Source organism: Macrobrachium nipponense, chromosome 19 (assembly GCF_015104395.2).
Source record: "Macrobrachium nipponense isolate FS-2020 chromosome 19, ASM1510439v2, whole genome shotgun sequence".
Taxonomy (NCBI): domain Eukaryota; kingdom Metazoa; phylum Arthropoda; class Malacostraca; order Decapoda; family Palaemonidae; genus Macrobrachium; species Macrobrachium nipponense.
In genome coordinates, this window is record NC_061088.1 from 58,598,062 (window position 1) to 58,623,155 (window position 25,094).

Sequence of the window (25,094 nt, forward strand, 5' to 3'; positions counted from 1 at the left end):
ATGCTACCTTGTCCGGTAAAGGAGCTGGGTAAGCTACACAACTTGTTGAGCAGCCACCACGGGTCCCAAGGAAAATGTGTCCAAGGACCTGTGGGCAAAATCCTGAAGGTAGAAGGAGGTGAAGGTGGTCTGGTTGGTCCAAACCCCTGCCTTCAGTACCTGTGCCATGGACAAGTTCTTGCGGAATGCAAGGGTTGGACCAATGCCTCTGACTTCATAGGCTCTAGGACGAAAGGTACTGGTGTCGGCACTCCTGTCTGAGTCGTGCGCTTTCCAGATTACCTCACGAAGCCAGAAAGAAACAGTGTTCTTGGACACTTCTTTCTTGGTCACCCCAGTGCTAATGAAGAGGCGTCAACACTCAGGCCTGAGGCGTCGAGTTTTCTTCAGACAGCGCCGTAGCATCCTCACAAGACAAAGCAGCATCTCATCCGCATCATTATCAGTGAAGTCTTCCAGGGAGGGGATCGTGAAGGATCAAACCTGGTGTCAGGGACCGAAGGATTCTGAGTCTTCGCTACGAAATCCGGGACGAAATAGAGTGTAACTGATCCCCATCCCCTCGAGTGTTTAACATCGAAGGAAAGACCGTGGAGTTCTCCTACTCTCTTCGCCGATGCCAGGGCCAGCAGAAAGATGGTCTTGAGGGTTAGATCCCTGTCTGACGACTCTCGGAGTGGCTTGTAGGGTCTGCAAGACAAGCTCCTAAGGACAAGAGTCACATCCCACCCGGGGGGCCTGAGTTCCCTGGGTGGGCAAGACCTCTCGAAGCTCCTCATTAGGAATGATATTGCCATGGAGGTGGAAATATCGACTCCTCGCAGTTTAAGGACTAGGGCCAGGGCGGCTCTGTAGCTTTTGACTGCAGAGACAGAGAGCAGCTTCTCTCGACGAAGAAAGACGAGGAAATCCGCTACCTGCTGAAGAGTGGCTCTGAGCGGAGAGGGACCCTGTCTACGACACCGACCACAGAAGACGGACCACTTTCCCTGGTATGCTGCTGCAGAGGACTGTCTGAGGTAACCAGCCATCTCTGTTGCTACTCGGCGAGAAAAGCCTCTCGCTTGCAAGAGATGGTGAATAACCGCCAGCCGTGAAGACACAGGGAATGAACTGCCTGGTGGTACCGTTCTACCTGCAGTTGGCACAGCAGGTCTGGATACTAAATGGCCTGAGGCCATTTGGGTGCCACCAGAACCATCCGAAGATTGCTGGTGATCAACACTCTGCTGATCACCTTGCTAATCAGGCAGAATGGGGGAAAGTCGTAAATTACGAGGTTGTCCCACAGGTGTTAGATAGCGTCCTCTGCAGCTGCCCATGGGTCTGGCACAACTGAGAAGAAAACCTGAAGTTTTCTGTTGTGCCGGGTGGCGAACTGATCCACTATTGGATGCCCCCATAGGTCGAAGAGCCTTTCCGCCACGTCTGGGTGTAGAGACCATTCGGTCCCAATCACCTGATTCTGGAGGCTGAGCTTGTCTGCCACTACATTCCTCTTGCCTGGAATGTATCTGGCTGACAGCTCTACCAAGTGAGCTATGGCCCACTCCTGCACCTGCATCGTCAACTGGTGCAATGGGAGGAACACTAGGCACCCCTGTTTGTTGACGTATGCCACTACCGTGGTGTTGTCGCTCATCAACACCACTGAGTGTCCCATCAGTCATTCCCGGAACTATTGGAGTGCGAGGAACACAGCCTTGAGTTCCAGGAAGTTGATGAGAAGGTGCCTGTCGTGATGGTTCCACACTCCTGCAACCAGCAACTCTTCTTGGTCGATGCGTCTGAGAACAGCAGCATCTCCGGAGGGGGAGTGCGCAGGGGCACTCCTATTAATATGTTCCTGGTTTCTAGCCACCAGGCAAGGTCCTCCCTTACTTCCTCCGTGAGAGGAACCAGGAAGGATTGTGGATCCCTTGCCTGTGACCAGCACTCCTTTAGTCTCCACTGGAGAGACCGCAAGTGAAGACGCTCGTGAGGGACTAACTTCTCTAGTGATGACAGGTGACCGATCATGACTTGCCACTGCTAAGCTGACTGTTCCTGTAGAGACAAGAACCATCTGGCTGCCTCCCTGAACCTTCTGATCAGCGAGTCTGTGGGGAAGTCTCGTGCTGCTACCGTATCGATCACCTTGCCCAGGTACTTTATCCTCTGCTTGGGCTCGAGATCTGACTTCTCGACATTTACCATGATCCCCAGATCGCGGCATAAGTCGAGGAGTTGATCTCTGTCCTGTAGCAACTGCGAGCAGGAGCTCGCCAGGACCAGCCAATCGTCGAGATACCTCATCAGACGTTTCCCGACCAAATGGGCCAAAGCCGACACCACAGTGAACACTCGCGTGAACACCAGTAGGGCGGTTGAGAAACCGAAACAAAGGGCCCTGAATTGGTACACTGTCCCGTCGAGGATAAAGCAGAGGTACTTCCTGGAGGACTGATGGATGGGTATTTGGAAATACGTTCTCCCTGATGGAATCGGGCATTGAGCGTGCCGTTTCCATCATGAACCGAGTCTGGCGAATGAATCGGTTCAAGGGAGAGAGATCTATCACTGGTCTCCAGCCCCCTGTAGACTTCTCCACCAGGAAGAGTCGGGTGTAGAAACCCTGTGACTGATCTCGCACGATCTCCACAGCTCATTTGCTCAGCATGGTCTTGGCTTTTTCTTTCAGTGCTACGTCCCTGGCAGAACCGGGGACATACGTCTGAAGGTGGACCAAGTGTGAAGTGAGGGGTGGCCTTGACTCGAAGGGTAGTATATATCCCTCCTGAAGGACATCCACTACCAAGGTCTCGGCTCTGTAGCGCTGCCAAGTTGCCCAATGGCTCGCCAGGCACCCCCCAACTTCTGGCAGCAGGTGAGGGGAACGCCGTCCCTAGCGTTTCCCTCTCTTCCCCTTCCGCTTAGCCTGTCTCCCATGAGAGAAGGAGGCTTGGGAGGAGGGCTGACGCTCACTCCTCGAAGCAAAAGAGGAAGGCTGGGTCTTTCCTTGCACTGACCTCGATAGTGCTAGCATCTTGAGAACGGAGGAAGACCTAGCCAAGCTCCGAGGCTTGGCCACAGTTGCTCGAGACTGCCTAGAAGTCTTCGAGACTGCCTGGTGCACTAGGCGGTCACTGTCCTCAGTTCTTCCCTTTTCCACTGCAGCGTCCACAATCTCTCTGGGAAAGAGAGAGGAGGATCCCAGCAACGGTCCGTTACGTAGACCCAGTGTTACCTCTCGACCGGCCGCTCTGGTTACCCGAGCCAGAACTGAGTCCCGTTGTCTCAGGACCAGGTTGGCCCACAGGTTGGCCGTCTTAGTGGGCGAGGTAAGAAATGGCCCTACCTCCAGACTGGCAGAGTCTCCCGAACGCCGAGTCTTCCTCAGTAACGATAGCTCCCGAGGAGGCTGCAACTCTGGATACTGTGAGGGACCACAGATCCAGCCAGGAGACGGCCTGAAAAGCTGCCATGGCAGTTGCTTCCAGGGCCGATGCCTCTTGCTGTGAGAACCAGAGGTTATCGGACAGCAGGTGATGAAGAGGCACTCCCGGAGTTAGCCTAGCTATCTCCGGATCAAACTGCTCGATTGGCAACGGGTCTACTGAAGGCACATAGAAACGTTGCTGGCGAGGCAGAGGAGGGGAAGCACCTTGTCCGACCTGCTGGACCTGAGCAAATCCTCCTGTCCAGAGACAAGAGCATTCACCTGGTCCAGCACACCATCAGCCAAGGTGGACCAGGGTAAACCCACCGTCGCTCTGGGTTCCTTCTTGGGTCCCCAGAATGACTCTAACCTCGATGGAGGGTCAGAGGGAGTAACCACCGATCCTTCCCCGAGGTCGTTGTGCTGACAAATCAGCGCAATAACCTCTGCAAAGGACCTCTGTATCTCGGGGGTGATCGCGTCCTGAGGCGATGGACCGTCAGATCCATCCAGCTGATCACCTCTCGAGACACTGTTCCTTCAGGAGGAAGAACCTCGCCAGACCCCTCATGGTCTCCTCCAACCACTAGCGCGTACGATCTGCTTGGTCCAAGGACCGAGCCAGGATCGTAGGCTCCTCGTGGTCACCCCTGCTTGCCTCACTCGTCCCGGTGTAGCCCAAGGAGGTTGAAGGGACAGGTGAGGAAGACCTGACCCTCGTGCCCTCCTACCAGCAGAGACGGTGGACTGGGAGGACTGCAGGCGATCGCCAACCCGCAGTGGTGATCGAGCTGCAGGTCTGAACCAGCGGTCTCCGTGTGGAGAAGCACTGGACTGAGGACGGTAGTGTCGGTCTCACGCGTCAGGAGAGCTGCTACCAGTCGTGTGAGCCGTCCAGTCCCGGTGGGAGTGACGGTTGGGTGACTGGTAGTGTCCACTTATGCGGTGCGAGCGAGCACCGTCCTCTCGACACGCCATGGTACCAGACCTCTTCCCAGCCTCGAAACATGAATGGTCTGGTGGGACCGACATGTCAACCCTGGGAACCAGGAGATCGCCACGAGAGCGATCGCTGGCCGGCCTGACGAAAGTCACCTGAGCGACTTTTGCCAGCCTTCCGCTCCATGCCTGGGTCTGATGGTGAGCGTGCTCAATGGTCTGAACCTTGGCTGCACGGTCACCCGTAGGTGCTTGTACGCTCATTGGCGCTTGTGAGCGATCAGCCGAGGCGGTTCCTGGTCCGGAGGCAGAACCTCTGGAGCCGGGAGCAGAGGTACCAGTGGTAGCCAGTACCCCTACGGTCCCCGTCTTCTTCTTCCCTGAGGAAGGAGAGAAGGGCCCCGTTCCCGGAGGAATGGGAGGAACAGTGGAAGACCCACCTGTCCCGCCAGAGCGGGACAGACCCTTAGAAGTCTCTGTGCGAGACTTCTTGGGGTGGGGGCGAGGCCACCTTCTTCTTCCTTGGCTGGGGGCCTTGGAAGTTAAAGGGGAAGAGGCAGCAGAAGACGACAGAGAAGACGATGACACCTTCCTCTTCTTCCTGGACTTCTTCTTCGCCAGCTTCCTCAGGACAACCGACAGGTCCTCCATCCAGGACGGAGCTAGGGCAGTCGCGGTAGCAACACGGCCCAACTGCATCTGTCCAGAGGGACCCACGGGACCAGCAGCACTTCCACAGGCAGGTACGGAGACAGCAGGCACAGCAACAGCTACTGGAGGACAGTCTAGAGGGGAGCTCTTTGGGCACTCGAAGTCAGGGGGCGGGGCAAGGACAGCAAACCCAGGCGGCGGAGGAACCATCTCCTTCCGCGGCACATATGGCAGCGGGGCTCGTACTGCAGCCGAAAGGGTCACCGTAGTAATGTGCTGTGCATACACCAGGTGCTGCAGTGCAGCATACCCTGGTGTAGAAACTGTGGTGATAGTCCTCGTCTCCACCCTGTGAGTAACTGGGGCCACAGCCAGGTGTTGGATCAGCCCCTGGATACTCAGAGTGCCCCGAAGACTCAGCGATCGCCACACCTGCTGAAGATCTCCACCTGCGGAGGCAGACACACCAGGGGAAGCAACAGTCGGGTTAACAGGGGGGGTTCCTGTTTGCTCAGAGGGGGAAAGATCTCACCCTGAATGGACAGAAGACCCCAAGTACAACTCTAGGTCGGGGTGCCGCGCTCCTTCCTCTGTGCTCAACAAATCGAGAGAAGAGGTTGAGTGGGACACATCCCCCGAAGGGGAGAGAGCCATCCGCGGGAGTTGGCTAGGAGGGAGAAAGTAAGACGACGTGTCTGTCACCAGAGGTGTTGAGGGAGAGCTTTCCGACGACACCTTGGCGACTTTACGTGGTTTCCTCCTCTTCTCATACAACTTCCACTGCTTCTCTGACCAGGAGACACAATGATCACAGGGTACGCCCTCGGCACTGAGTACACAAAGGATGAGGGCCACAGCATTGCTGGACCAGAATGCCCCACACATGCGGCCTCCCACTCCAGGGCACACTCTCTAGTTGGATGGGGGGCGAGGGGGCTTCTCCACTTTGTGGAACTGCATGGTATCCAGCGATGAAATTCAACACAAAAATAACAAAAATAATGAATAGCATACATACTTACAATCCCACACACCCTAAGTATTCACAAAGAAAAAGGCAGAAGCAGCTTTAAGGTTGTCCTCAACAATATCTCATGACAGAGGCGGGCAGAGAGGTGAGCACATGTCTTCACCTGACACCTGAAGGTGGTCGAAAGCAAAGTGATATGTTACCTCCAGTCGGGCAGTACTCCTGACCATCAGACAAGCAGTCACTGCCGAACTACCTTGTTAGTAAATCTTACGACCGGTCCGGCTGGCACTGAATAGTAATTCCTTATGTAAAGGACCAAGGGTTTGTATTACGTGTCGGAACAACTCACTAATGACAAGCTAACTAGACAGCTAACTGGCAAAAACCAAGAAATTGTACTTCACCAAAAAGATACAAATCCAATATGGCGACAAAAGTTGACTGCAAGAAAACCACAGATGTTACTCCGTGGCCAGCAGAAAACTAACTGGCAGTAGTCAGCTCAGCAGTACCGGTATTCCCGAAAGTGGGTGGGCCCTGTATCACCTACATGAATGATGGCAGAGTCGCCGCCGCCACCATGAAATTTGAATTTTCCACTGCCAAGGTAAGAAAGTTTACAGCTATGTAATTGTTTGGTCACTTAGGTGAAAATGGAAATTTCAATTATAAAATTTATTCATTGGATACTTACCTAATTTAAAGAAATCTACAGTATAGTATATACATTGACAAACAGTGTATAAAACCAGTGGGGTTACAGTCATGAAGAGGCATGATCAGAGTCACTTCAAAAAATAGGGTGGGATCTATTGCTACCAATGAATAATAATCACCAAGAAAGAAAAATCAATAAACATGTTATTGTCATGATACAATAAAGTTTTATACATACTTACCTGGCAGATATATACTTAGCTATAGACTCCGTCGTCCCCGATAGAAATTCGAATTTCGCGGCACACTCTACAGGTAGGTCAGGTGATCTACTGGCCCGCCGCTGGGTGGCGGGAATAGGAACCATTCCCGTTTTCTAAGTCAGATTTTCTCTTCCACCTGTCTCCTGAAGGGAGGCTGGGTGGGCCATTTAATCGTATTTATCTGCCAGGTAAGTATGTATAAAAATGATATTGTTATGTTACAATAAAGTTTCATACATACTTACCTGGCAGATATATACAATTAAAGGCCCACCCAGCCTCCCCGCAGGAGACAGGTGGAAGAGAGAAAATATGATAGAAAACGGGGATGGTTCCTAGTCCTGCCACCCAGGGCAGGCCGGTAGATCACCTGACCTACCTGTAGCGAGTGGCGCGAAATTTGAATTTCTGTCGGGGACGACGGAGTCTTAGCTATGTATATATCTGACAGGTAAGTTGATTGTATGAAACTTTATTGTATCATGACAATAACATCTTTATACATTCAACTTCCCTGTCAGATATATACTTAGCTGATTGGCACCTTTGGCGGAGGGTAAGAGACAGCTAATTTTACTGAATAGACAGGAAACAACATACGTTGTAGGTAATAAAATAAAAAAACCTTGGTTCCTACCTGTGTTAGCGAAAGACTTCATGGCTACTGCCTAGGAGCCTGCATCGCTTCAAGAGCCTCAGCGAGGTAGTGACCTCATGCTAAGAGTTCTTGATGGTCTATCAGAGGGGTCTTACCCACTTACGCGACAGAACCTTAGGATCTTTGTCAATGGGGTCCTATCCACTTACTTGACAAAACACCTTGTCTAATGGCATTATCATAAAGCAAGACACTGATCCCGATCACCTGATCCTATCGTCGGGTTAGTACTACGATTGAAAGGAGTCATCCCCGAACATCCTTTCAAGCAACCCAAAACTCAACACCAATATTGTTACAAATAATCATTAAAGAAAACAAAAACAAAAATTATTTAAGGATCAGCATCCGCTCCATGTCCCAGCATAGTATCCGCCGATACATACGGTCCAAGAGAAAAACATTTTTCGTATGTTACTTTAACATCCTTTAAATAATGGGATGCAAATACTGAATTACATCTCCAATAAGTTGCTGCTAAAATGTCTCTCATTGACATATTCTTAGTAAAAGATAGGGAAGTTGCAACTGCACGGACTTCGTGAGCTTTTACCCTAAGCAGCTTTAAGGAGTTCTCTTGGCAATCCCTGTGAGCTTCAGTTATTACATTCCTGACAAAGAACGCCAGTGCGTTCTTTGACATAGGTCTCTTGGGGTTTCTTACTGAACACCAGAGACTCTGGCGACATCCCTGAAGCTGTGTCTTCTTTTTTAGATAGAACTTCAGGGTCCTGACTGGGCAAAGAGACCGGTCCAACTCTCTACCTACCAGGGAAGAGAGTCCCTTGACTTCGAAACTTCTAGGCCAAGGTTTAGAAGGGTTCTCATTCTTTGCTAGGAATAGATGTTGAAAAGAAACCACAGCAGTCTTTTTTAAAACCCACCCGAGAGTCCAAAGCATGCAATTCACTGATCCTCTTAGCAGTTGCGAGGGCTAACAGGAATACGTATACATTTTCTCGTAAGATCTCTGAACGAGATTTTATCTGGAGGTTCAAATCTGTCAGAAGTCAAGAACTTGAGGACTACATCCAGGTTCCAACTCGGGGGGAGAGAAGATCTCAATTTGGAAGTCTCGAAAGACCTAATGAGATCATGAAGATCTTTATTATTTTATAAATTCAGGCCTCTGTTTCTAAAAACAGCTGAGAGCTTGTTCTTATATCCCTTGATAGTAGATACAACCAACTTCGACTCTTCTCTTAAGAAGAGAAGAAAATCGGCGATTTCGGTCACAGAGGTATTGGAAGAGGACAGCTTCTTCGACCTACACCATCTACGGAAAGCTTCCCACTTCGATTGGTAGACCTGCGGGCTCTAGCGATTGCACTTGCAGCTTTCTTAGAAAAGCCTCTCGCTCTGACCAGTCTTTCGATAGTCGAAAGGCAGTCAGGGAGAGACTTTGGATGTTTTTGTGAAACCTCTCGAAGGGGGTTGTCTGAGCAGATCTGTCCTTCCTGGAAGAGATCTGGGGAAGTCCACCGTCCATTCCAGTACCTCTGTGAACCAGTTTCGGGAAGGCCAGAAGGGAGCAATTAGAGTCAGTTTTGTTCCCTTCGATGCAACAAACTTTCTTAGCACTTAGCCCCCAGCAACTTGAATGGGGGAAAGGCGTAGGCGTCTATGCCTGACCAGTCCATAAGGAAAGCATCGATCGCTATGGCTCTGGGATCTTCTTCTAGAGAGCAGAAGTTGTCCATCTTCCTGGAGAGGAACGTGGCAAACAGGTCGATCTGAGGTTTTCCCCAGAGGGACCAAAACTCTTTGCAGACTTCTGAGTGGAGCATCCACTCTGTCGGAAGTACTTGGTCCTTCCTGCTCAATCTGTCTGCTCTTAGATTTTTCACTCCCTGAACAAATCTTGTCCGGAGTATTATGCCCCGTTCCTCCGTCCAGGTCAATAGATCTCTTGCGATCTCGTATAGTGAGAAAGAGTGAGTGCCATCCTGATTTCGGACGTAAGCCAGAGCAGTGGTATTGTCCGAGTTGACTTGGACTACCACTCCTCTGACTTCCGCTTCGAAGTACTTTACAGTGCCACCTGTTCCTTCGTCCAGGTACCTGCCACTTCCTTTGGACCCAATGTTGCTCCCCAATCTGTTTCCGAGGCATCGGAAAACAACACTAGGAGAGGGTTCCGAATCAAGAGGGACACTTCTTCGTTTCTTCTTAAGGGGGTTAACCACCACTTCAGGTTTGACTTTATCTCCTGCTGAATGGGAAACGAGTCTGACAAATCTCCTGTCTTCTGACTCCACATTCGTCTGAGATAGAACTGCAGAGGTCTGAGGTTCAATCTCCCTAAGGAAACGAACTGCTCTAACGAGGAAAGGGTGCCCAACAGATTGAGCCACTCCCTCGCTGAGCTCCGTTCCTTCCCTAAGAAGTTAGAGATTTTTTCTAAGCCTCGAGCAATTCTCTCTTGCGATGGAAAAACCCGAAAACCCCGAGAATCCATCTGTATCCCCAAATAGACTATGTTCTGTCTGGGGATCAATTGTGATTTCTCGAGGTTTACGAGTAGTCCCAGTGATTTTGTCGGTTCTAAAGTCGTCTCCAGGTCCTTCAAGCACTGATGTTCCGATTTTGCTCTTATCAGCCAATCGTCTAGATAAAGAGATATACTTATCCCTTTCAGATGTAGCCATTTCGCAACATTCCTCATTAGGGTCGTGAAAACTTGAGGAGCTGTAGAAAGGCCGAAGCACAGGGCCCTGAATTGGAATACTCTGCCCTGCATCATGAATCGAAGAAACTTCTTCGATGAGGGATGCAGGGGAACATGAAAGTAAGCATCCTGTAGATCCAGGGAGACCATCAAATCTCCGGGACGAAGAGCCGCAAGAACCGACTTGGACGTTTCCATAGAGAACTTTGTGTTCTCTACGAATCGGTTCAATGCGCTCACATCCAGAACCAGTCTCCACCCTCCCGAGGATTTCGGAACCAGAAAAAGACAGTTGTAGAATCCTCGGGAATGCGGATCCTGGACCAGTTCGATGGCCTCCTTTTGCCACATCTGTTCTACAAGATGTAAAAGTGCTTCTCTCATGGCAGGGTCCCTGTACTTGGCCGACAGTTCCCTCGGGGTCGTCGTTAAGGGAGGTCTGTCTCGAAAGGGGATAAGATATCCCTTCGTTACTACTGAAAGAGACCAGCTGTCTGCCTCTCTCAGAGCCCATTCTTCTGAAAATTTCAGAAGTCTGGCTCCTACCTGTGCTTGAAGGACTGGAATCTCATTTGGCTTTCTTGATAGGTCTGAATGCAGACCTACCTCTTTTTGGTATTCCTCTCTTCTTAGAGGAGGGTCTAGAAGAGGAACTCCCTCGAAAGGGCTGTTGAGGGGTACGTGTCTCTCTCTTCACAGGAACGGAGGTCCTCGCTTTCTTTGCGGATTGGGCCAAAAGATCTTGTGTGGCCTTTTCAGTCAAAGAATGGGAAATGTCCCTTACTAATTGTGAAGGGAACAATTGATCCGATAGAGGCGCATAAAGCAGGGACGACCTCTGGATAGGAGTGACTGCTTTCGTTAGAAAAGAACTAAACAAAGTCCTTTTCCTCAAAATTCCAGTTCCGAAGAGAGAAGCCACTTCTCCTGATCCATCCTGGACTGCTTTGTCCATACAGGACAGGACACTATGAAGGACTTCTGGGCTAAGAAACTCCGTCTCCTGAGTTTCCTTAGCCAACACCCCAAGGGACCAGTCTAAGAAGTTAAAAACTTCTAAGACATGAAACAATCCCTTGAGGAGATAGTCCATTTCTGAAGTCCCCCATGTGATCTTAGCTGATGACAAGGCTTGTCTCCTTGAGGCGTCAACAAGATTTGAAAAATCTGCTTCGGCAGAGGTCGGGAGAGCAAGACCCAGTGATTCTCCCGTCTCATACCAGATACCTCTCTTTCCTGCCAGTTTGGAAGGAGGGCAGGCAAAGACGGTTCTCCCCGCTTCCTCCTTGGTTTTAAACCAGTTTCCGACAAACCGAAGCGCCTTTTTCATAGAAATGGTCGGTTTCATCCTAATGAAAGAGGACGATTTTGAGACCTTAGTGCTGGTAAACAAAGATCTAGGAGAAGGTATAGCAGTAGGGCTTAATGAGTCTCCAAACTCTTGAAGTAAGAGGGCTGCTAGCGTCTTATAATCCGATAAGCCTGCAGCCGTATGATCTTCCGAATCCGACACATCTTCCAAATCTAGTTCAATCTCCGAAGAGGATTGTTTCTTCTCAATAGGAGATGAGTCCCTCGCAACATCTACCCCACTCTTGCAAGAACGACGGCCGCCTGTGCGACAACTTGCGTCCTTACGAGAGATAGGCTGATCCTGCAACAAGACTCTCTCCTCCAGGCAAGAGCGATGGCCGCCTGTGCGACGTCTTTCTCTCCTGTCAGAAGAAGGATGTCCTCTCGTATCGCTCTCAACAGAAAAAGCTCTATCCTGACAGGGGCTACAGCCGCCTGTGCGACATCTAGAGTCCCTGCCAAGTAAAGGCTGATCCCGCTGAAAGCTAGAAGAATCCTCTTGGTTCAAATGTCGTTTGGAAGAAGATCGTAAATTATGGCGCCTGGCTAGCGCTTCTGGCGCATTGCGCCAGGCTGGCGCTTCTGGCTCTTCTGGCGCATCTGGCTCTTCTGGCGCATCTGCGCCAGGCTGGCGCTTTTGGCGCATTGCGCCAGGATGGCTTTTCTGGTGCTTTTGGCGCATTCTTTCTACTTCCTGTCCGAGGAGTAGCATAAGCGATTTTTGTGCCAGAGACGTCTTTTCTTCCTGTAGATCTTTTATCGGAAGGAAAGAGTCCTTTCTTCTGGGAGTCTCCTTCGTAAGAACTCCTACTAAAGAGGAGATCTGCTCCTGTACTTTTAGTAGAATTTTTGCCGCAGCATTCTCTTCTTCCTTTTCCGATGTAGGTGAAGGAGGTCTAGAGGAGGAAGGAGACTCCGAGTTGAGAGTTGGAATATACTTAGCTTTTTTCCTTTCGCAAGGCGATCCTTCAGGGAAAAACTCCGGACTTGAATCCAACGTTGGAGCTTTCCAACTTCTTTTTAAGGGGCGTGAAAGTTCGTCAGAACTCCAGCCTTTTCTTTGTGGTGAAGAATCCGAAGAAGAAAAACACTTTTTTAGGATGCTTTTCCTATAGCGATCCTTGGCAGTTCGGGTCGTCACAGAATCTGCCGAGGGGAAGCCTGATCAGTGGGGATTCTCCATAACCTCTGTAAGGCTTTTGACATTCCTTCTCCTCTGGGCCTGTGAGCTTGGAAGAGGTCTAGGCCTGGGAGCGAGATGAAGCCGATCAGACGCACCCTCCACTGCACTGGGTACACTTACGTCACTATCACTGTGCTTACCTTTTAAAGTTTGCATCTGATGTTCCATCCTTTCAAGTGCAACCTTAAGATCTGCAATTCCGTTGCTGGGTTTGCAGTCTTAGTAGTAGCAGAGGAAGTAAATACAGGTTTAGGGTTAGGTGTTATATTAATTGGCTCGCTAGAACGAGACCTACTTACGCTTCTGGAGGAAGCCTTCCTAACCCTATCCATTTCCAATTTTCTTAAATAGGAATTCAAATTCTTCCACTCTTCCTCATTCAAACCTACACATTCACTACAGGTGTTAGATACAGAGCATTCATTCCGTCTACACCCCTTACAAACTGTGTGAGGGTCTACCGAAAGCTTCGGTAGCCTCACCATACATCCCTCATTCACACACTGTCTTCTAACCGAAAAGCTAGAGTCCGACATTATGATAAAAATCCAAAATCAAGTCCAAATAACAGTCCACGAAAGAGTATGCCCAACCAAAGATCCAATACGTCACCAAAAAGACCGGCTTAGAAGATCAATAGCGATGAAAAAACACGAAAATCAAATCAGGAGGAACAACAACAATGTTGATGTCCCGGCCGATAGAGAAAATCTGACTTAGAAAACGGGAATGGTTCCTATTCCCGCCACCCAGCGGCGGGTCGGTAGATCACCTGACCTACCTGTAGAGTGTGCCGCGAAATTCGAATTTCTATCGGGGACGACGGAGTCTATAGCTAAGTATATATCTGACAGGGAAGTTGAATGTATAAAATGTTATTTTCTTTAAGTTTAATAACTCATTTTCAGTTTGCAATGCACAAGTCTAGGTTGTACAGCATGCATAAAGTATTGAAAGTGCAATTGGTCAAAGATTTTCACATCTTCACACCAATGCCAAGTGAGTATTAACATCTCACCTTTTTGCAGTCACATACTACTTTCATTTAGAAAAGATTATTTCTGAATGCTCTTTGATATCTCAAAACTGCCAGCTTTACTATAGTCAAGTTAGTGATGCAATGGATGATTCAATGTACAACTATACAATTAAAAACTGTAGCAAAAGAGATAAATGAACACTAAATCTTACAATCTTACCTCCACTTCCATACAAAACAACAACTGGATAGAGATCAGTCCGTGCTTCATTAACTAACTGTGACATTTCAGAGCAAAGTGAACTAAGAGCTAAAACCACTTTGTTAACAATCTTGTTGTCACATTGGACCAGCTGAACCAGAGAGGTATTCTCATTGGGCATTAACTGTAAAGTAGGATCAAAATTGTTTTAGTAATCTGGTGTCTCATTCATAACAATGAAGATTTCCTAATAAAACTAATATTGTAATACTTACCTGAACACCTGAATTAGCCCTGGTCACCGACCAGCCCGAACTATATCCCCACATATTTACCCACTAAGTGGGTAATTTTAACTGTCAGCGTTACCAACGCTGCAGGTAAAATCTAGTCAAATGAGTTACCTGTGTTACCGTTGGCAACGCTGCCGCAAATACCGGCCACCAGTGGCCTTCCTCCTCAATTGAATCATTCACTATCAAATTGAAGTGGGGAGGAGGGTGGGAATCATTCAGGTGTTCAGGTAAGTATTACAATATTAGTTTACTATGAAAACTTCATATTGCAATACACTCCCTGATCACCTGAATTAGCCCGATTAACAACATTTACTCGGAGGCGGGATCAATCTCATTCAGCCCGACCTGTCCACGGAACATACGCAGGTAACTCTTAAGCTACCATGTATAAAAGCATGTATCCTCACCTAGTTATCTAACTCAGAGGTGAGGATGTTGCAAAGAAAGTACTTCAACATCAGTGTTGAGTCTAAGGTACTGTCTAAGTCAGAAGTACCTCCCATGTGATAAGCTATACTTCTTATTCACGGAGGTAACAACCAATCTCCTCACCTGGTTGTCCAGCTCAGTAGGTGAGGATGTTTGCAAAGAAAGTACTTCAATGTCAGTGTCGAGTCTAAGGTACTATCTGAGTCAGAAGTACCTCCCATGTGATAAGCTATACTTCTGATTCATGGAGGTAAAAACAAATCTCTTCACCTGGTTGTCCAGCTCAGTAGGTGAGGATGCTTGCAGAGGAAGTACCATACCGTTGGTGTCGAGTCCAAGGGACTCCCTGAGTCTGAAGAACCTCCCATGTGGTATTCTATACCTCTCATGTATGGAGGGGAAATGGTGAACCTCCCATGTGGCTATGTAGCCTCTCATGTATGGAGAAGTTGAGTGTGCAGGACCTTCAGTTCTCTACTGCTCACTGATGCAGATGACTTGTGCTGTAGTAGTAGTTATTCAGAACATGACCATCGGGATCTGCCTAACCTCAAGGGCCTAAGGGACAATACACTCAGTCTAAGCTTGACCAACAGAAACACTAGAGTTCATTAGACTATCACTGCCTCCCTAAACTTCTAACACCATAAAGTTCCTTAGACTATCACTGCCTCCCTAAACTTCTAACACCATAAAGTTCATTTAGACTATCACTGCCCCCCTAAACTTCTAACACCCTGAAGTTCATTTAGACTATCACTGCCTCCCTAAACTTCTAACACCCTAACTCTACCAAGCCAACTATAAACTGAGTTACCGCAACGACAGGACCCTGAGAGTAACCTCTCTGAAGAAACTGAAATTCCCTAAGGTACAGTGTTGTGAAAAACCACGACTCTCAAATAACCACCTACACAATCGCCGACAGCGAAACATTCCTCCGGAAGCCAAAGAGTAGCCCTCCGCAACACTTTGCGCCCTTGGATTGACTAAGAACCCCTTTCTTATGAGTGTCCAGATAGTGCTGAGGCAATGATTTAACAATAGTCCCTCCTCTCCTTGACAAGAACATAGTGGTGTGCAAACCCCCTCGAAACCAAAGTAAAGAGGTTATCAAACAGTCCAGGCTCAGAGAAACACCCATCAACTCTTACCACATCCACACAGAGTGGGACAAGGCCTCCCACTGGCTGTGAAAGGTGTCTTCCAAATACATACGAGCCTCATGATCCGTAACCCCTACCACACGAATCAATGAAGGAACCCAATAGAGAAATACCTCAACAGACTCGTAAACCGGAAGTCTGACTCCAGCAGAGGAGTTACCCGCTACCTTAAACAGAAAAGTGATGCTAGCTTAGTCCTTCCCCAAAAAACTGCCAGACTCGCCGAAACCAGACTAGCCTACTTGATGTTTGAAACTGCTGGTTTGGTTGAATACAACGTATCAAACATTACTTGAATTAACTGAGATTCCTCCGGAGCCTGGAATGCGGAAAGAGAGAATGGACAAAGTCCACAATCCGTTATACTCGCTTCCTTCGCCGGAGAAACAAAAACCCACAACTAGCAAACGAGTCTCTCTTCAAAGGTATCTATCCTCTGTCAGACCTGTCCGGCCACACCGGAACAGGAAAAAGGAGAAAAACCGAACCCCCACAAGAGCTGCTCCCAAGAACCTGGAACCTACTACGCCTGGGTGCTCGATACCAAACGACATACAAGATCCCATCATATCTGAGCCTACCGATCCGATTGCGCAACAATATACCAACAAGATGATGATAAACTCCTGTGCAAGTAGTACTCGACTGCGCAACCCGCACTCCCCCCCAAACATGATGTAACCCCTGCTGTCCAACCGCTGTCCAGCCCCTCACAAGAGCGAAGCCGAACTGTCACCAGTTCTGCGAGAAACCTGTAAGAGTTAGGTAACTCGACTGCGCAAACCCTCACTACCCAGTGACGATAACGTTACGTCTGAGCCGAATATACCTTGGGCTTGGCGATGGATGCCCACCCATGCAAGTCACTCCCACACTGTTGCGCCAAACGTGTACCAACCAAGACGATGACCTAACCTTGAACCAGTCTCACTTGACTGTGAAACTCCGCACTCACCAGTGACTATGACACGAGGTCTGAACGATAATAAGCGAGCAACACACCTAAGAGCGAAGAGGTCGCAAAACGCGATCCAACTAACCCCCGTTACCAAAACTAAACCTAGACTGGAGTCCGGAGCAAGTGAGGGAGGTGAGGGAAAGAAGTAGTACTTGCAGTAGACACGGAATCAAGGTCGAACCCACCTTGAAAACCCTTTAACCCTTAAACGCAGAGTGGACGTATTTTACGTCGACATTTTTTGTCTCTCGGGTGCCGACTGGACGTATTTTACGTCGACATACAAAATTTTAAAAAATTTGCAGAAAAATACTTATAGGCCTACCAGCCGAAAACTCTTGAATCACGCGCCTTGGGGGATGCTGGGAGTTCACGGATCAAGGTGTTGTTTTGTTTACAATCGTTACGCAGGTGCGCAAGCGCGAATTTCTTTCTTGCCGCACTAAAAAGTATCTGTGACACATCTCGGAAATTATTTCGTCACTTTGACATCATTTTTGTACCATTTTAAATTAGCCGTTACATGGAGTATTATATATGAAAATGTGTGCATTTGTATGTAGAATACAACAAAAAATACTCATGATTGTAGCTTTTATCAGTTTTGAGATATTTTCATATAAATAACGATAAGTGCAAAAATTTCAACCTTCGGTCAACTTTACTCAACCAAAATGGTCAAAAAACGCAATTGTAAGCTAAAACTCTTATATTTTAGTAATATTCAATCATTTACCTTAGTTTTGCAACCAATTGGAAGTCTCTAGCCCAATATTTCGATTTATGGTGAATTTATGAAAAAACTTTTTCCTTAAGTCCGCACGGTAACTCTTCCGAAATAAATCATAAATGCGATTGTGGTAATGTTTGCACCATTTTAAAATTAGCCGTTACATAAAGTTTTATATATGGAAATGTGCGCAATTTCATGCACAAAACAACTAAAAACAACCCCATGGTTCTAGCTTTTATCAGTTTTGAAATATTTTCATATAAAAAATGATAAGTGACAAATTTTCAACCTTCGGTCAACTTTGACTCTACCGAAATGGTCGAAAAACGCAATTGTAAGCTAAAACTCTTATATTATAGTAATATTCAATCATTTACCTTCATTTTGCAACAAATTGGAAGTCTCTAGCACAATATTTCGATTTATGGTGAATTTATGAAAAAAATAACATTTTCTTTATGTCCGCGCAGTAACTCCTCCGAAAAAATCATACGTGTGATTGTGGTAATGTTTGCACCATTTTAAATTAGCTGTTACATAAAGTTTTATATATGAAAATGTGTGCAATTTCATGTAGAATACAACAAAAATAATTGAAGGTTGGAGCTTTTCTCATTTTTGAAATATTTGCATATAAATCACGATAAATAGAAAAAAAACCACGTTCGGTCAATTTTGACTCTAACGAAATGGTCGAAAAACGCAATTGTAAGCTAAAACTCTTACAGTCTAGTAATATTCAGTCATTTATCTTCATCCTGAAACAAATTTGAAGTCTCTAGCACAATATTTAGATTTATGGTGAATTTAAAAAAAAAACTTTCCCTCCCTCCGCGCGCGGATTCTCCGCCAAAAATCTCTGAAATGCGTACGTCGCATTCTCGGAATATTTGCTCTATTTCATATTAGGTATTTCATAGAGTTTTATATATGAAAATGTGCGCAATTTTATGTAGAATAAAACGAAAAATATTAGAAGGTTGTAGCTTTTCTAATTTCCTAAATAATTGCATACAGAAAAAAAATATATAAAAAAAAATTCTACATTCGGTCAACTTTAACTCGTCAGATATGGTCGAAAACTGCAATTGTAAGCTAATACTCTTACAGTATAGTAATATTTAATCATTTGTCTTCATTCATTTTGAAAGAAATTGGAAGTCTCTAGGACAATATTTAGATTTATGGTGAATTTTTGAAAAAAGGGATTTTGACGTTAGGAAAAATCTATTTCTGGGCGATTGGCTCGTGTCGCCAGCGAAATATCCTTTAATCTATTATTTCTAGGGTAAATGTACTAACACATACCAGAGAAATAAAATAAAGAAAAAGGTCAGTATAACTGACTCGCTCACCCTCCAAGAGGGTGTCGGTATGAACACTGGAGGGACGTGACCGACCACTACCACGAGCCAAATATACCAATAGAAATCTCCCACACAACAAAACCCTCCATGAGGAGAGCCGACCCACAGAGTGAGCAGCTCGTACTACTACTACTCCATCCCATGCTGCCGACTGCTGCGCCTCTGGTGGCCATCCTGAAGTTAGCAGACAATCTTGGGCGATGGGATGGGTAGGGCGGATTTCGCTGGCGACACGAGCCAATCGCCCAGAAATAGATTTTTCCTAACGTCAAAATCCCTTTTCTGGGCTCAGCTCGTGTCGCTGCGCGAAATCGTTACCAGAGAAATAGCACAAGATTGTAAACAAAAGTAATAAAATAAATCAGAATAGGTCTCAAATAAAAAATAAAGTAAATATAAAAAAGAATATAATTGCTAAAAAGATACAAATACACAGTGATACAAAATAGAAATATGCTTAAATTACCCTTAATTCTAAACATGTTTCTTATCATAAGGTAATTACATATGTACAGAGGTAAATTGGCTTACATGTAACAAAATGGTATCTGTGTAAAGGCATGTATCAACATAAAATAGCAATTAAAATAACAAATGAACAAATTAAGCAACAAGGATAATATATAAGGAATGCATATGACTTAATATACAAAACCCATAACCATTATAAATGAGATGTATCCCCTAGCATAAAAATAAGGGGGTAACATCCATGAGATCAAAATCCATAAATTCATCTGTGGAGTAGTCCCTAGTCAAAAAAATAGGGGGCACACACTACATCATCATATAAGCAGCTAAGACACCAGGTGAATGTAAATGACACAGGTAGGAATAGACGAACTGTTAGGTGAAGCAGGTAGAAAGGAGGACTGAATCTTCTACTACAATTTAACTAGAATCAGGGGAAACTATTGTTTCCCGCTGCTACTGCTGAAAATTTCAGAGCTTCCAAGGACTTAAGGTAATGGCGTTTGAACACTGTCGGCGATTTCCATCCGGTATACTTTTTTTTCAACTCATCGAAGTTCATGTGTTGGAAATAATTAATTGAGGTGGCTACTGCCCTGACATCATGTACTTTCGGGAAAGAGTCAGGATTGGCTTGCTTAATAAAGTACAGGATTTGTTGCCTGATGCCTTTAATGGATAAAGTTCCACCTTTTTCCCTCTTAAAGAGGGGACCCGATGAGGATGAGGAGGTCCTGGATAGAAAGGCTCGTAAAGTTGTAACTGGGCAAAGAGATACGTCTTGTGGAAGGGGTAGTACCTTCCAAGGTTCCCACCCTCATCAAAGGGTCTTCATTCTTTGCTAAAAAGCTACGATTCCGGAGAAAGTAGTACCTCCCCTGTGGGAAGGAATTGATATATCCGGATCTCTGGACAAAGCCGACAGTTCTGAAATTCTTGCTCCTGAAGCTAAGCTTAATAAAAAACAGTGTTTTCCTTAAGAGCATTATAAACGAGCATGTGTCATTATCGTTTCTGAAGCCAGTTTTTAGAACATCGTTTTAAGAACCATGAAACTGACGTAGGCCTTACAGAAGGTCTAAGTCTAGCACATGCCTTAGGAATAGACGAGAAGTAGGAATCCGTCAAGTCTATGTTGAACCCAAATTGAAATATCTTTTTCAGGGCTGACTTGTTTGTCGTAATCGTGCTAGCTGCTAAACCTTTTTCAAATAAGGATCTGAAAAAGGATATAGCTGAATTAACTGTCATGATTCCTAATATCAGATTCTCTCAGGAAGATTGCTAACTTTTTGACAGCAGCATCATACTGTCTCAAAGTTGAATCCCTTTTATCGGGATTTCCAGGAAGAGAATATTCTGAGGGTCAATATTCGCATCTCTTTTTTGCCGCAAACTTCATGAAATCCATAAAGTTAGGGTTTTGAGAATCCCTGAGGAAGCGAACACAGTCTTCGTTTGTACTGACTGGGAGAGCCTGGGTGGGGATCCGAAGAGGACGAAGGCCCAGCTCCAGAATTAGGGGATACCAATTGCTCTTCGGCCAGTCTGGGGCTACTAGAGCCACTCGACCCTTGAACGTCCTGAGTTTGTTTAAAACTTTCATAAGGAGATTCACTGGGGGGAAGACATAAATCTTCTTCCAGTTGTTCCAGTCTAGAGCCAGGGCGTCCGTGGCATAAGCCAGAGGGTCCAGGTGGGGCTACATAACAGGGGAGATTTTGTGATTCGCTTGGGACGCGAAGAGATCCACCTGTAGCCCTGGGACTTCTTTGAAGGATCCATTGGAACGAACTGTTGTCCAGTGACCATTCCGACTCTAGGGGTACTGATCGGGATAACGCGTCTGCTATGACGTTTCTCACTCCAGCTATGTGAGTGGAGGAGAGATGCCAACTGAACTTGTCTGCCAGGGAGAAGATGGCTACCCTCACATGATTTAGATGACGTGACTTTGGAGCCTCCTCTGTTTATACAATGTACTACCACTGCGCTGTCCAGAACTAGCTTTATGTGGGAGTACTTTGGTGGGCGCAACCTTTTTAGAGTCAAGAACACTGCCATTGCCTCCAGTACGTTTATATGGAACTGACTGAACTGAGGTGACCAAGTTCCTTGAACCTTTTGGACGTAGGAATACCCTCCCCAACCGCTTAAGGACGCGTCTGTGTGGATGGTAATCCCTGGTGGAGGGAACTGAAGGGGTGACTGACACTGACAAATTCTTGACTTTCGCCCACAGCCGAAGTCGATTCTTTAGAATCAGAGGGACTGAGGATAGTTTGTCCCTGGACCTGACATTTGCTCGTGAGCGCCAGATTCTGGTTAGGTCTTTCAGTTTGGCTTTCATTAAGACGTTCGTCACTGATGCAAACTGGAGAGAACCCAGGATCCTCTCCTGAGCTCTCCTTGACGCCAGTTTGTGACTTAGAAATTGCTTGACTGACTTCGCTATTTCTTTCCTTTTGGTTGATGGAATCGACAGAGTATGGGGAGGATAGATTCCATTGAATGCCCAGCCACTGAAGTCTGACTCTGGAGTGAGTCTTGACTTGGTCCTGTTTATCTTGAAGCCTAGATATTCCAGGAACTGAATCACTTTCAGTGTAGCTCTGTTGCATTCCTCGACTGTTGAAGCCCAGATCAACCAATCGTCGAGATACGCTACTACCATAATCCCTTGCGATCTGAGTTGTTGTACTACCACTTCCGCTAGTTTTCGTGAACACCCTGGTGCCACGTTGAGTCCGAAGGGGACTACCTTGAAGGAGAATGTCTGGTCTCCTATCTTGAAACCCAGATATGGACGGAAGTGTCTTGCAATAGGGATATGATAGTAGGCGTCTGTAAGATCGATAGAGGTGGTGACGGCCCCACGGGGAAGTAAGGTCCGCACCTGTGAGATCGTGAGCATCTTGAACTTGTCGCAGCGGATGGCTAAGTTTAAGCGGGACAAGTCTAAGATTACCCTTCTTTTTTGTGAGCCTTTCTTTGGCACGCTGAACAAGCGACCTTGAAATTTTAATCTCTTGACTCTCGCTATAGCTCCTTTCTGAAGGAGGTCGTCTGCGTACTCTGTCAATTAACCTTCCTTGGAAGGAAGTTGACGGAAAGGTCTGGATGGAGGTGGGTTCGTCAACCAGCTCCAACCCAGGCCTTTTGACACTATGCTCTGAGCCCATTCGCTGAAGTTCCACCGGTGGCGAAAGTGAAACAGCCTCCCTCCTACCTGAAGTTCTTCATTGGTTCTGGTAACCGCCTCGGCCTCCCGATCCTCTCCCACGAAAGGAACGCTTACCTCTGCCTCCCTTACCCGAGCGGTCATACTTCTGCGAAGCTTGACTCTCGAAGGCTTGATTGTAAGCTGGGGAGATGGCGTAAGAGGTGGAGGGCTGAGGCTGAGGGGATATCACATAAATTGGCTGTGATTGAGCCTTAGAGGTGGAAGGTTGGGCAGTTTGCACTAAGGGCACCGTTGGAACTTGCTGAGAAAGCGTGGCTGCTTTTTCTGGTAAGGATGGAAACGCCTAGGTTTCCTCTGTCCCTTACCTTTAGGTGTTAAGTCTTATCTCCTCTTAGCCGTAAGGCCCCAACGGTCCTTAAGGCCTCTGGTTTTTGTTTTGGTTTTTTTTTGGTTTTTCTTTTTTTGGTTGTTTTTGTTTTGTGTTTGTTTTTTTGTTTTTTTTTGTTTTTTTTTTTTTTTTTTTGTTTTGTTTTTTTTTTTTTGGTTCTTTTTTTTTTAGCCTCGTAGCCTCTGATTGTACTTCCTTCACCATAGCTTCTGGGAAGAGATCTGCTCCCCAGATGTTAGACGAGAGTAACCTATTCGGCTCATGTCGAATGGTTGCCTCTTGCAGGACATGCTTCCTACAATTCGTTCTAGCAGTGGCAAACTCAAACATATCCGACTGTACCGTTTGAGTCAGGGCTTTGGTCATGAGCTTAAAAAGCGGTTCTGAGCCATAAGCTATGGTTGCTACCTCGACAAGCCATAGAGTTTAATCGATCTGGCTAATCGCGATTTCGCGTCAAATTCAGCCTGAATAAGGCTATCTGGGAGCCTGGGTAGCTTTTCACCAAACTGCTCCATAGCACAGTCCGGTTTGAGTTTGCAGCTGAGAAGGTATTTGGCAAGTCCTCCCACAATTCTCCGGCTGAGGGGAGCAACGGAGATGTGGGATCTGCTTCCTTTAATTGAGGCATGGGTTCCCCCTTCTGGGCCGCTGGGATGGTAGACCTAGCGATCTTTGTCAGGAACGGAGCGGGGTACTCTCCTCCATTGTGAAAATGGTAAAGGGACTCTTGAAAGGTTGTATCCTGGTATTAGAACCAATCCATGTCCTCTAAAACATCTGAGCATTCTCTCTAGCCTGGTCTCGTGAATAGAGGACTGTCTCCTTTGGTACCCTATCATCCCGAACCATGGCTGAAGCTGTAAGCCTTGCGTAGCCTATGAACGGAGGCTGGAGGTCTTCCGGAAAGAACTCGAAGTCCTCTATCCTTCGAGTTCCGAATTCGGTATGGAGATGAGACCGTCTTGGAAGGGGGCGTATTGACGCTACTCTCCATGGATTGTTCATCGAGAACGGAGGTAGTGAGTCATACGGAGGAAGCTGATTTCCACTCGTATTGGAAAGTGAAGGAGAGGCTAGAGGGGCTTCTCTCAGTCCGGCTATAATGGAGTCCTGGGAAGTAATCCTATCCGACAGACGAGAGATCATCTGTTCCATGCTACTCTTAAAGGACCCAACCAGGTCGCCCACCTGTTGCAACAGACCAGCATTGGAGTCCAACCGGCCGGAGCTGCTGCGGAGGTGGGAGGGGTGGCTCTGAACCGGAACTAAGGGTAGCGGAACTGGTGACTCTGCCGGAGTGCGAGATCTCTCTCTAGAGGATTTACTCCTCGAGGACTTAGAGCCGGAGCCAGAAAGCTTTAGACCTGTCTGCTCCGGGATTGCCAGCCGGAGACTTACGTGAGGAGGAAGACGCCGAAGTCGACTTCTTAGAAGACGACGACGTCTTAGTCAAGATTTCACTGCTTGACCCTTGACCTTAGGTCTAACCGAAGCGTCAGGAGGAGTATATAATGGCATACGCCTGTAAAGCCTTGGAAGGATGGAGAGGTTGCAGGAGTAGAAGAAACAGTCACACCCAAGGGTGACCCTTGGGTGTCCAACCATACCTACCTCGACCAACAGGTCGTTCTACAACCTACCATAGGTTCCACATTAATATCTAAAGATCGCGACATCCTGTGTCATGGAGATATCCTGGTCTTGGTCGGTTAATGAGGCAGCCAGCTGTTGTTGGATGAAGGCGATAGTAGGGGCCCGCCTCTACTGGGTCGACGTATCCTGTCGCCTTGCCTCCGGGGAAGATTAACAGCGCCAACCGCTTCTCCAAGATGTAGGGCCATACCCTTGGCGCGTTTTTCCCAAAACCACCGACCCAGGCCCGCAGGGTTGCCAGCGCGGTATCTTTCACTGCCGGCGCCTGGAAGAGAGGGCGAAGATTAGATTTAAGAATCACTTAAAACTAAACTTAAAATATAACTTAAACTTAGATGCCTAAGTTAAAGTGGATGATGAAAACTTAAGCACTAAAACAGAAGCGGAGCAGCTACGGAGATGGAATACTCACCCCTTCTAACAGCTGGCTCACCAGATCGTAACATATGGTACACGTCTCATGGTACCAGACCTGGATGTCCCCGTGCAGAGTCGCGCA

At 47.1% G+C, this 25,094-nt stretch overlaps 1 protein-coding gene across 3 annotated transcripts in view; it reads right to left on the reverse strand.

Moving 5' to 3' along the window:
- LOC135217351 (WASH complex subunit 4-like) overlaps positions 1-25,094 on the reverse strand; it is a 953,363-nt gene that overhangs the window by 825,489 nt on the left and 102,780 nt on the right. For all 3 annotated transcript variants that reach the window (XM_064253202.1, XM_064253195.1, XM_064253186.1), the window contains one exon: positions 13,963-14,128. In XM_064253202.1, coding sequence (XP_064109272.1) covers positions 13,963-14,128 — 166 coding nt within the window. The remainder of the gene's footprint in view (positions 1-13,962; positions 14,129-25,094) is intronic.